General features: G+C 36.9%; 1 protein-coding gene across 3 annotated transcripts in view; it reads left to right on the top strand.

Annotated features, from left to right (window-relative positions):
* AFG1L (AFG1 like ATPase) overlaps positions 1-13,741 on the top strand; it is an 80,601-nt gene that overhangs the window by 34,572 nt on the left and 32,288 nt on the right. For all 3 annotated transcript variants that reach the window (XM_089530622.1, XM_089530625.1, XM_089530623.1), the window contains one exon: positions 1,259-1,317. In XM_089530622.1, coding sequence (XP_089386748.1) covers positions 1,259-1,317 — 59 coding nt within the window. The remainder of the gene's footprint in view (positions 1-1,258; positions 1,318-13,741) is intronic.

Here is a 13,741-nt window from a genome sequence, read left to right as displayed (position 1 = left end):
TCCAGACAAACCTGACAACGGCAATTAGCAACAATATTTAGGATTGTGTGGCAGTAGTAACTTCCAATTATTTTGTCTTACAAAAACACCTGTCCCACTGTGATGTATTGTATTGAATGTTGAATATTGCTTATGCTGGTGATTTTGCTGGAGACCTGATTCTGTGGGCTAGTTCAGGACTATCCTAGCCTCTCCTTTGTATGATCTCTCCTCTCCTGGCCAGCCAACAGGGAGAAAAATTGAAATTTCTGCTTCCATTAAAAAAAAAAAAACCAGATGGAGATTGTTCTAACCTCTGAGTCCATAAAAATAGAGGGTAGCTTCATCTATGCCATTGTTTTTGAACCTGGCTCATTTTCACCAGGTGTACGGTTAATCATAGTTTTCCTGTATTTGGAAACATACTAAACTGTGTCAATTCAAAACAAAAGCAGACATTTTGTGTCTATCCACAACAACTGAGAACAGGGAACAGGGAGTGAATAGAGAGTAGGTGTAAGTTACGATAGTTGTTGAGATAGCTTATCTTGCTTGTTCAATTCACTTGTATTTCCTGAGGTTCTAATCTAACTTTTGTTTGGATACCTTTTTTGATATATTTTGTGAGAGCTCAAGAAAGTGCCATAACAGACTAAAATATTCATTCCTTTATTTCTTGTTTTGTATAATATAAAGACAGTTAAATTGCAGTGCATGTAGTTCTGCCCACCCACCTTTTTGGCCCCCAGTGCTCCCCAGAATATTTTGTTTTTGTTTTAAAACTCACAAATAAATGCACTACAGCCAGTGAGAAAAGGAAGTGCATGTGCTGTAGTCAATTGGGAACATGCAACATCATAGTTAAAATAGTAGGCAATTTAGGTTTTTTTAGTTCAAGATCAATAGTGTCATATTAATTAAAGTCACTTTTAGTACATCTAGATATTATAAATTTAAATTTAATAATAAATATTTGTGGTGGGTTTTATTTTTAATGAGTAAGGAAGAATTTTCATGAAATTAGTAATAAGGGAGAATTGTTTTTTAATTCCAGCTAATTTTTAATTTGTTGTACATTTATATAGCTTTTTGGTTGGTTTGAACTTTAACAGGTAAAAGACCTCCCCTTACCAACTAACCCCTCTCCAAAAAAAAGTAAAGCCGACAAGCATTTCACAAATCCAAAAAGTAGCCCCAACCCTATGGCCTTGGTATAATACCAAAAGACAATCTTAGTGAAAGAACTTGGCAAAGATAATACTAGTGTGTTTTCTTTCAGATCTCTATAAAAATGGACTCCAAAGAGCTAACTTTGTTCCATTCATTGGTGTGTTGAAGGTAAGGGAAGACATGCTTCTTAAGGGCTCTGAGCTTTGTTCTTGCTTATTGACATTTTCATTGCAAAAAAATAAAATTGTTTATATTTCTAGGAAAAATGTTTATTAATATTCTATGCATTGATCTAGTTGAGGAGGTGATGGCAGGGATTCATATTTGGTTTTTTATCAGTAATATTTATGCATTTAGAATGTTTACTTTTTTTGTCAAATTTCAGAGTAATGGAGTAAGAGAAACTTATTATCAGAATAGAAAGAAGTTTTCATTCTGTTAGCTAATTGCACACTTCATCTTTTTGAGGGCAATGATAATCCTGAAGGGAGTCCAGAAGAGCAATGCCCATAGTCAATGTATTTCTGTTTTTCTCTTTTAGAAATACAAACAGCTATGAGATTTTTGCCACCACCACTATTCCCATAATTACAGGATTATGTGTACCATAAACCTGACATTTAAACATAATAAAGTTATTTTTATGTCAGCAATTTTCACGAATCCTCAGTGTTTGTGTACAATCACTAAACAAAAATTCTGCAAATTATTATTCAGAGTTGGCTCTTAATCTTACCTAGAGAGGGGTTCATTGATGTATAGATTGGCTGTGGGTTGCCAGTTTTCATGACTATTTACACTTTAAAAGGGCATAGGAAATAGTTAGAGAATATGAAGTCCAGCAGACACTACAGCTGCTTAACCCAATTCATTTCATTCAAACTTGCATAGGATCCCAGTTTAAGCCCATTTGAGGCTAAATCTAACTGAGTCACAAACTTGGCAAGTCAGCATTTAGGTAATCTCATTAATTCAGTGAAACTACACCAGTTAGAAATAACATTTGGATTTAGCCCTTGGAAACTAATTAATTATTCAGAGTTAATCTCACATGAAGAAGTATTGATTCATGTATGGATTGATGTATAGCATTTGCACTTGGTTCCAATATTCTGATTGTTTATTACTTTTATAGCAGTTCTACTCAAAATGGTGGTCCAGGGACTTCTACCAATACAGAAGCCTTCAGCTGTTGGTCCCTAGTGAATCTTCAGGGAAGGAAGAGACAGTTGTAGCCAATGGTACTGGGCTCTGGCACAGTAGAAAAAATTGCCAGTCACCTCATCAGATAGTCTGAGAAGCCCTTCTTTATAGTAACCTAGTATTTTATAATTTACCAAAATTTTAATTGTGCAAAATATGAGAAAGAGCTTCTTTAGATCTGACATTCCAGAATAACACACACTCACTTGCTGTTTTAGCTTCAGTGGAATGGGTGTCAATTAGCTTATATTTGAAATAATCTAAATAGCTAAACCTGTTTGTGGTCAGTACAAAATAGACCAAACAAAGAATATATAGTGAACACAGTCCATTCTTTAATATATTTAATTTTCCCCTTTAAAATGAGTTGTATGAAGTGTTTTGCTAGCTATTGCTCTCATAAAATCAGTATTACATGAATGAGGTCAAGTTTTAAAATAATATAGACAGCCTACTTTAAAATAAATCAAAGGTAAATGCATTCACTGTGGAAGTTCAAAATCCATGAAAGCAATGTAAATTTCCATTTCACAAACATTTAATCACTTTAGTGCCACAGAAATCAAGAGGGACATATGCACACGTCTGAATTATTTTAGTGAAAAGTAAACATTCTCTGTTTAACTTTCTCTGTGCTAAGCCTGAGTTTGCGTTTTGTGTTTTCTGCTTCTATGTGTGGGGTCCAAAACACCCTGCCCTGATCCCTCAAAGTACTTTTGATTAATTTTGTGCTTTTTTTGCAGACACAATAACTTAATTTCATATGAATGAATATGTCAGTTACTGAGATTCCTATAGTACTTCTTAACATTTATGGCTGCACATACAACTGAACATTTCTGTGTAAATTAGCTTTGTATAACTTTAGTGGAACTTTCTTCTAAGTAAATCTGAATGGGATTGTGTTATTAAGTTGTTTAAAATAGCTTTATTGTCTTTAACCATGCCTAAATGTTCATTTATTTTAGCCACAAATGAATTGCCATTATTAAGAATATTCAACTGCCATCCACTACTGTATTGGAGCTAGGGGACCAAATGCTCACAACCAAGCAAATTTAAAGCATTTAAAGGGGATAAATGTGCACATTTTTACACCACTCTGAAGATATAAATTGTCTTTGATTATATGTTCTGCTTTTGTCAGGCCACCTGTGTTAGGAGCCCACAGATTTGTCAGTTGACAATTTCTTTGGGGAAAAAAAGTCATCTTGGTGATTAAATTGATTTGTCAGTTAGTTCCATTCTAATGCTGCGATAGCCTAGTAGCTTTCAATACACTGAATAGTTGAAACTTGCTTTTGTGGTCAGTGTCAGCACCCTGACCTCCACTGAGCTGTCACCTGAGTCAGAATTGCTGGGATTAAGTCTTTGATATTGTGATGTCTTCACTTATCAATTGACTTTTTCATTACTGAAGATGTTAGGCCTTTTGTTTCCCTTCTTAGTAAGTACCCAAGCAAGTCCTAAATAGAAGACTCTTTCTTTCCAAAGCTGTGCAAGTTGTAGGCTCTCTCTTTCTCTTTTTTCCTGTATTAATTAAATGGATTACTTTGAGGATTTACAATACAGTTCAATCGTGAATAACTGTGTTTAGCATTAGAAAAAGGGAGCCTGTATGCATGTGCAAACGTACACTCAGTAATATAATGCTAGGACAGAGTTTGTATTGTACTTTATAGATGTTTTAATGTGACTGAGTCTCAAGTAAGCATTGGCACTCATAAGCTCCTACATTTGATACCCCAAATTGCAACTGTTAATATTCACATCTTCTTGCACGTCTACTGGTATGTGAGTCAATAGCAGGTTGTTTTGTGTCTTTTGAAACAAGTAAAATCAAATGTTCAAAAATTAGTAGGATTTTAACATTTGGTACAAATCAAATCCTTTTAAATAGCAAGGAGATTGAGATTTCATATTTTTTCCCAAATATTTCATAGCAGTCCTTTTTTTGGGTGGGGGGAGGATTGATCTAATAGGGGAAAAAATGTAGGTGACTCTTACAGTCTCTTCCAGCTTGATCTTAATGATAATGGTTCTGTTCTTCACTGCTTTAGCAAATTAACTATTTCATTCAAAGAAATGATTCAGATTTTGTGACAGATACGTAATAATGTATTTTTCATAAATTGGGATTCATTCATTTAATTAGCATGGCAGTTTTCTTTGCTTGTGATATAATGTAAAATAAGGTCTTTCCCTTGCTTCCTTCATCTTCGAATCCAAAAAGTCCAAGCCAATTAATAAAGCTTGTAAGTGCTTTGTCACAGGCCACCATGAAGGTCTGCAGAGAAGAACTTTAATCCAATAAACATTTCATTTAGATCATGAAAAGAAAGCGTGAGGAGAAGCTCCTGTAGGAGAGGGTGTTACCAGCAATTCTCTTCATGCAGAGATGTTAGGAATTTGCCAAATTAAGCAAAAGACCTTCATATTTAACACATAAGACGTGTCAAAACTGATAATGGGAATAGTTTAATTTGAGTTGAACCTTACATTGTGAATATTCTAAAAAGCCACAACTGTTTTCTTCAAAGACTTACTGTTGAGCTGGATGGACAGGGCAAGAGGAGGTTGTGAGAAACCCAAATAGCAAGTAAGGCTGGCCGAAAGTTGGGGTGGGGGGAGGAATAGATAATTAGGTGTAATTAGCGTGTATGAATTGTTGTCTCCCTGCCCTTGGCTTGAATAAATTTGGAAGAAAAAGACCCAAGTGGCGAAACTGCTTTGATGTGAGAGGAGTCATTGTGGCTTGGCAGCATAAAGGCAGTGTTTTATACTTCTTACATAATGGTTGTGATACAGAAAGACTGAATGGACTCTGCACCCCCCAGTCTGCTTTACAGCAAGGACTTTTGGATTCTCTTGAAACAAAATGCAGCAGAAGTTTTCAGCGGTTGATAATGAGGTAGTGGATGGACCTCATAAGAGTTAGACATAAGCCATCCTTAGCTTTTGCTTAATCACATTTTAAAATTACTGTTATTCTGAGAAGTCTGGTTTCTTTTCCTTTTCCCCCCTTCCCTGTGTGGAACTTTGACAACAGCCGGCAGCTAATATTGGGTAAAGTCACACAAATCAGATGTTAAAGAAAGGAGACAGTGAGAAAATTTCATTCTGTGTGGAATTTAAAATAATTTAGTTTATTTAAGACATTTGGCCTATTGTGAAATATAGCCACTTCTGTCTGGCAGAAAGTCTTACATTGCTTAGTTATTTGCATAACTCTAGAGTTATTATCAGTTGTGTACATATTCTTTAAGTGAGGAATGCACACACACACAAACTTACTTTTGGGGATAAATGTAGAGTATTTAATCAAATACCAAGGTATTGGCTTCTACATGGAAATGGGAAATAATTGAAGAGATTTTGGAAAAAGCAGGCATCTTCTACTTAGATTTAACTTTATTTTAGGCAGATAGTTTTTGCAGACAGAACTTCCCATTAAGGGCTGTTGAAATCTGTAGCTACAACTATGAACGATGTAGAAACACATATGAAGTATTCAGTTACAATTAAGAGACTAAAACAGCATATTTCTTGAAGGTGAAAACTAAATATATTATTCCACCTGAGATTAATGAGAATGATAACTCTCCAGGAAAGGAACAGTTCTCTTATATGTATCTGTAATATTTTTTAATAAATGCAGGGAACAAATCAATAGTTCTGATAGTTTGGGAACCTTTAAAAATATTGAGTAAAGCTAAAACAATTAATTCAAAAGAGACATTTTTCAGGCTGTGATTATGGGGGGAAATTACTGTGTACATTTTATTTCTTCAGCTATAGGATCGGATCTAACAACTTCAGATGTTAACATACATTTATCTTTTGAGATTCAAAATTTTATATTTGAAAATGTAGACTTTTAACTTTTGATGTAAAGGCATGTCACTCTCAGTTTTTCACCATCACCCTGCCATGCTATAAATCTCTGCAGCTACAAGGATATGCTTGGGGAAAGAAAATAAGTGATTCATTTAACCCTTTGGGGGTTTATTATGCAAAACAAGTAGCCTTTTGTACTTGAAGTTGTACACTCTGAGAAAAGCAACACCTGAATATCTCAGGAGCTTGAATAATTATGCCCAATTGTGTTTTGCTGGTGTAGGTCACAGGAAATTCACTTAGGGTAGAGTCTCTACAAAGCTAAGATATATGCAGATTTCCTGTTGTTGGATTGTGTAAAAATTATTTACTGTTAATACTTGCATAAAGGTTAGAAAGGTTGATGAAGTGATATTTAGTATTGCTTTACTATTCACTGCATGTCAGGATGTAATTATGACTGATTCATGGAACTGTCTTAGGAACGAACCATCTTTATTAAAATGCTGATCAAGATAAGAGCTGACAGTAATAAAGAATAGAACATTTTAGTCTTGTTGCTTTTCAATGATTGCTAATTACCCCAGAGGTCATGTATAGTGCTTGGGAGGATTCATTGACATTATTTTCTTTTAAGTCTGCTGTTTGAACAACATCTGAACATGAAGACAAAGACTAAGTGCATACTGAACAATAGTTTGACTAAGTTTTTTTTTTATTTTGCAAAAATGCTAGATGATTCCTCTTTTTTCTGTTTTGTTATATAAGTCTTCATTCATATGTGAAGGCAAAGTTCTTTGTTTTTAGCAGGCCCTACCCCTGTTATCCTAGCTTAATCATATCCATCACTGTCTTCAGAAGGTCATTTTCATAAAGAGGGAACAACATAATACAGTATGAACACTCTCCTATTGTTTGTTGTATACAGAGCAAAATGTCCAATCCCTTTTCTGTGACTTAAGTTATCCAATAAACCAATAATCAATTTCTTTATTTGATTACAAGAGGCTTTTAACCTATAACTCAGACTGTGCACTAACTTGGCACAAAGCAATCATCTTTTGAACTGAGAGGTGACTGTGCTTATATGTCAGGATCCAAAGACAGGCTAGTTTTCAAAGTGAAGAAATAAGAGGCATTCTCCGAGTCTGATAGGGAAGTACATTAAAAAATTAAAATACAATAGAGGCAAGCAAAGTATTGGGATCCAAAGACAAATCAGAACTGGGTACCATTTAATTGGGCCTAGAAGAGAAATGGGGGGGGGATGGGGGGATGGAATGGGTTGGATAAGAAGTTTTATGCCACCCATGGGAGCATCTTCCAACAGTTTCATTCAAAATGCTTCTGCTTGGAGGAGCCCCCCCCCCCCTTCTGCTGTCCCATGTGCCACCTCTCCAGCTCTGAAAGGTTTTCTAACCACCTGGAGAAGTCTTTCATGGCCCATAAGGGGCTGCAAGAGGAGGGCAGAATTACTGAAGATTGTTCCTCCTTCATTTAGTCAGTGGAAAAGCTCCAGTGGATCAAAAGCCTCCTGATGATGAACAAAGCCTTTCTGTCCCTGGGAGGTTTTTCCAGCTGGATCCAACCCAGCTTGTTACAAGTGGGTGAAAGCACAGAACTCAGGAACCATAATGAGGGTGGCATGGCAAGAAAGAGTAGAGTGGCTTGGGTAATCATTTTCCTTCTCAATTTAATTGTAATTTGCTTTTCCACAGTGAACCATGCCCAAAGCTACAAAAACTTATGTTACCAACTTCTTTCACACAGTTAGTCTCAAAGGTGCTACAGGCTGAGTCTTCCTTATCTGGAAATCCAAAATCTGAAATATTCAGAAAACCAAAACTTTTTTCATGGGTGGCTGCGATAGTCATGTCCTTGCTTCCTGATAGTTCATGCACAAAAAAATATTGTATAAAATTACCTTCAAGTTATGCGTATAAGGTGTCTATAAATGAATTTTGTGTTTAGACTTGGGTCCCACCTCCAAAAGAACTCAATATGTACATATATGCAAATACAGGTATTCTTCTAACACTTCTAGTCCCAAAAATTTTAGATAAGGGAGACTCGGTCTATAAAAGATCCTTTTGCATACATCCCCAGAGCTGTTTCCAATGAACTAAACAACAGCAGCAGAAGAATAGTTTTGTTCTTTAACAACCAACTGGCCCTGGATGCTATTTGCTAGCTAGTGTTGAACATTTAGCTCTTGGTGATAATATGGCTGGAGCAGCTCTCAATCATTTGCCAGATCAGGTAAAATCATTCAAAGATAACGCGTGCTGTTCCAAAGAATTGGTTGTTTAAAGTGCTATATTAATTCTAATATTTTTATCCACTATTTCCTTGGGTTTTTCATTGAGGGCTCTTATTTTAGAATTGTTCTAAGTCACCTTAGGGCCTGTATTGGGAGAGTGAGAGAGTGAGTGAATGTTTTTTGTATGCCAAATCTGATCTCCCATTTTACTTGGGCACATTAGCTTATATAGGATGTAGTGAATCATAGAATCATAGAAACATAGAGTTGGAAGAGACCACAAGGGCCATCCTGTCCAACCCCCTGCCATGCAGGAAATCCAAATCAAAGCATCCCCGACAGATGGCCATTCAGCCTCCGTTTGAAGACCTCCGAGGAGGGAGACTCCACTACACTCCAAGGAAGTGTGTTCCACTGTTGAACAGCCCTTACTGTCAGGAAGTTCCTCCTAATGTTGAGGTGGAATCTCTTTTCCTGCAGCTTGCATCCATTGCTCCGGGTCCTAGTCTCTGGAGCAGCAGAAAACAAGCTGGCTCCCTCCTCAATATGACATCCCTTCAGATATTTAAACAGAGCTATCATATCACCCCTTAACCTTCTTTTCTCCAGGCTAAACATCCCCAGCTCCCTAAATCGTTCCTCGTAGGGCATGGTTTCCAGACCATTCACCATTTTAGTCACTCTCCTTTGGACACGCTCCATTTTCTCAATGTCCTTTTTGAATTGTGGCGCCCAGAACTGGACACAATATTCCAGGTGAGGCCTGACCAGAGCAGAATATAGTGGCACTATTACTTCTCTTGATCTAGACACTATACTTCTATTGAGGCAGCCTAAAATCACATTGGCCTTGTTAGCTGCCGCATCACACTGTTGACTCATGTTCAACTTGTGGTCTACTTGGACTCCTAAATCCCTTTCACATGTTGTCTCCTTAAGCCAGGTGTCCCCCATCCTATATCTGTGCATTTCATTTTGTCGCCCTAAGTGCAGTACCTTACATTTCTCCCTGTTGAAGTTCATTTTGTTAGCTGTGGCCCAGCTTACTAGTCTATTAGGTCATTTTGAATTTTGATCCTGTCCTCTGGAGTATTAGCTATTCCTCCTAATTTGGTGTCATCTGCAAATTTGATAAGTATTCCCCCAATTTTTTCCTCCAAGTCATTGATAAAGATGTTGAACAGTACTGGGCCAAGGACAGACCCCTGTGGGACCCCACTGGTCACTTCTCTCCAGGATGAAAAGGTGCCATTGTTGAGCACCCTTTGGGTTTGTCCAGTCAACCAATTACAAATCCACGTAACAGTTGCCTTGTCTACCCCACATTTTACTAGCTTGTTTGCAAGAATGTCATGGGGAACCCTGTCAAAGGCCTTACTGAAATCAAGATATACTATATCCACAGCATTCCCTTCATCTACCAAGCTAGTAATTTTATCAAAGAAAGAGATCAGATTTGTCTGGCATGATTTGTTTCTCTGAAACCCATGTTGACTTTTTGTGATTATGGAATTGCTTTCTAGATGTTCACAGACTCTCTTTTTAATGATCTGCTCCAGAATCTTTCCTGGTATCGATGTCAGACTAACTAGCCGATAATTGTTTGGATCCTCTTTATTCCCCTTTTTGAAGATGGGGACAACGTTTGCCCTCCTCCAGTGCTCCAAGATAATAGTACAGGAGAACAGAACATTCACATTTCTTATTATGGTCCTCCAAATCTAAAACACTATAATTTTGATTGACTTAAAAAAATTCTTGTATTACCTTTGAGACTAACTGAAAGAAAGAAGCTGGGGGCACAAGCTTTTGTAGCCTTGAGCCCACTTCCTCCCCATGCTCCTATTTTCTTTCTTTCAGTTAGTCTCAAAGGTGCTACAACATCCCTTTGTATACTGATTTTCAAGACTAACATGGCTATATCTATGCATTTAAAATTTCTGTAATTGATCATTGTTTTGATACCACTGAAATCCAGTCGACCCATTAGTCAAACTTTGGCCTCAAGCAGATTCATGGCTTGGAGCGGCCTTTGACTGCTCCAGCCACCAATGCACCCTGAGCAGCACAGGACTGCGGTGACCAGACGTTGCAATCCCAAGGTCAGCTGCTGCCATGGTCCACAACGAACAGTCAACAAGGAGCACTTTTTTGTGCTCCTTTTGCAGCCAGGTTTAGACTGCCACAGGCAGCCGCAGCGCACGTTCGGCCCAATCTGGGAGTGTGCATTATCTGAATGCCACACCCAGAATTAGAGAACCTTGTCCACTACATATTGTTTTGTCCACTATATAGTGAACCCAGGGAGCGATTTGTGATACCTTTAATTGAAACTAGCCCTTGCTAGAGTCCACAAGAAGTGGGGGGTTTTTACTACCTAGTGGATTTGGACAAATATGTGACCTGGAGAATAGCTTTGTATGCCCTAGCAGCCAAAAAAAAATTAGGAAGAAAAAGATAGCAGAAATAGCCATAAGTTGTAAAGGTGATGATTATATTTAATAATTTTATACTAGCTATATATAGTTATCTTAATTTTTTCCAAATGTTCAGTTTTATAAATCATAAATTGCTGTATAACCACAGATGTTGCAAATATGATATGTATGTATTTTGTTGTTTTTGTGATACTATTTTATGCAAAGGCCATTGGCCAAAAGCAATAAAATTTGACTGAATGCCACACCCCTGGATCAGCTGGAAGCCAGTGCTTTTGGCCCATCTGTTTTGGGCCTTTGACAAATGTTACTGTTTCCTAAAATTTTTCATGCAAAGACAAACTCAACAGAAAGATTGTGTAGAGAGATCCTGCAGCACCTTTGAGACTAACTGAAAGAAAGAAGTTGACAGCTGCCAACTTCTTTCTTTCAGTAAGTCTCAAAGGTGCTATAAGATCTTTCTGCATACTGATTCTTCAGATTAATACGGCTATATCTTTGAATTCAACAGAATGATTCACTGTTGTTACCTAAATTATTGTAAAGCCTGGACTCCCTACTACTGCAATCCAGCATAATTGAGAACCAGCTGTTCTAGCTGTTTCTACCATGGCCGGATAAATTAAGGCTTCATGGTTGCTTGAAAAGCTGGGGAAAACATCCTCTGCATTCTCTGCACACTGCAAGTCTTCCAACAAGTGGGACTTTACTGTGTCAGGAGTAATGTATGAGGTCATGTCTGGTAAACATGAGCCTCCTCACAGTTGACACTATCCAGCAGCCTGGGATAGAGCATGACTATCTGCTATGGTGTGAGGAGGACTGAATTGTTGGATGCTTCAGATTAAGGTCTGAATGGCCAGGGCTTGCCAATCTTTGGAGCCTCGTAGCTTTCCAGTACAGTGGCAGTATGCCGGATGACATTTTATGCTGAAGTCTGTGCAGGGCATTTCTGCACCCTGCTCTCTATGAATGGAAGAAGAGGAATGTGGCATTTCTTCCTGTACTTATTATTGTATACTAATCTCCCAGAACTTTTGAAATGTGAAATTTGAGTACAGGTTTACACATTCAATTTATGCTGGTTACATGCACCAACTGTGATTGTTTAGTAGATGTATTACTTTAAAGAGTATTAGGATTATCCCATTCATACATTTTCTGTTTCTTTCCCCATGGACTAAGATAAAAAGTTTCAGAGCTAAATTTATTTTTCTTTTATGGTAATGTGTGTGTGATTGAGAGAGAGAGATTGAGAGAGAGAGAAGTCTGACTTTTTACCTTAATTATATTTTCAGAGTATAATTGTGTTTATCATTTGTGATACATAAATACATAAACCCATACATAATAATTTGAGTAGCTGGCTAATTTTTAACATTAAAATTGAATAGGTTAATAAATCACAGTCTTTATGTTATTGTATTGAATAATTCCCTTGGAATTACCTGGAATTAGCTACACTTTCCGGCTAGCTTTGGGTGCTTTAGAGAGTAGGCCATTAGACTTTTAACACTGCCAGATAAAATATGGGCATAGAAGGACTCTAAATGTAGACCAACTGTTAGGATTATAGCTTTGAAAATTAAGGACTAAAACATAATGACTCCAGTTAAAAGTTCTTTAGCTACTGATTAGAATTCCCTTACGGTGATTAGTGAGTGTAGAATGCAATCATGGCTGTGGGCTTTAATCAGTCCTGTGATGGAGAAGTCAGTTATCCAAAAGCAGTCCAAATTAATTAATTTATTGTTTCCATTGGACTTATTATCTTTAAAGCTTAAAAATACTAAGGATGGAAGGTAGGCAAATTTGTAATGAATTATTTAGGAGCACATAGAATTCTAACAGTCCTGAAGAACTTGAATTTACTAGTGGATATTTAATACTGTCTGTCTTTACCCTGAGAATATTTTCATTTTTACATTGTATAATGCATTGAAATGCTTTCCCTGCTGGCCTCTGTAAACAGTTTTTTCCATTAGCTTACCTGTGTAATTCCACAGCACCTTTTTAAATAACACTTTTCTTTGTGTAGGGCTTTCAAATGTTACAGAAACATTGTTTATAAAATCACCTGTCCAAATAATTTGTATTATTCAGATGTTGTAGTGATGAGGAAGCTTAGTGAATAAATTACAATGTGAAGAGGGCATCTGATATTAGGAGACTATGTCCTTACTGAAGCCCAGGGGTCCAGCATGACAGTGATCTTGTTACAAACCAGGAATGGCATCTCACAAACAGAAATCAAAAATGCAATACTGAGAGTACTAGTTTTTTCTGTTAGAAATGGAAATGTTTCTATGGCCAATTGGAGGAAACAAAAGTCAGTTTTTTTCTAATGGTTACATGATTGTGTTTCAATTTCACATCATACACAATTTCAGTTTAGCAGTTGCTGGGTTTTTTTAATTACTCTTTACTTGAAAGCAAATCTTATTAAACTCAACAGGTTTTACTTGACTTAAAAATGCATAGAGTTGGGCTCTGTTATACACTCAGATCATTGCAGACAATGCAGACATTTGGAGTTCTGTTCAGATCTGTATGACTAGAAAAGCATTGAAATTATTTGCAACGTTGAACTTTCCCCTGCTACAGAGTTTGATAAATGGCTTCTTTAAGTTGTACTTGCACAGGTCTCTTCTCTCATCTTGCTTATTTCGTGAATATTAACAATGTATATTTTGCTCTACCTGTACTAATGCCTCTGTAATGATTAAAGCGAAACTTTCAGTTTTTCTGAGTAATCTTCCAGCTAGCCTTTTGTCCAGGAGCATAATCCTTCTAACCATGCAACTTGCCAGATACATATTCTGTTTACCTTATGATAATTGATAGAAAACATGTA

Source organism: Sceloporus occidentalis, unplaced genomic scaffold, assembly GCF_023333645.1.
Source record: "Sceloporus occidentalis isolate IW3139 unplaced genomic scaffold, rSceOcc1.0.p SCAF_6, whole genome shotgun sequence".
Lineage (NCBI taxonomy): Eukaryota > Metazoa > Chordata > Lepidosauria > Squamata > Phrynosomatidae > Sceloporus > Sceloporus occidentalis.
The sequence above is the reverse complement of the archived record's forward strand: the minus strand, read 5'-3'. Positions and strand labels throughout refer to the sequence as shown.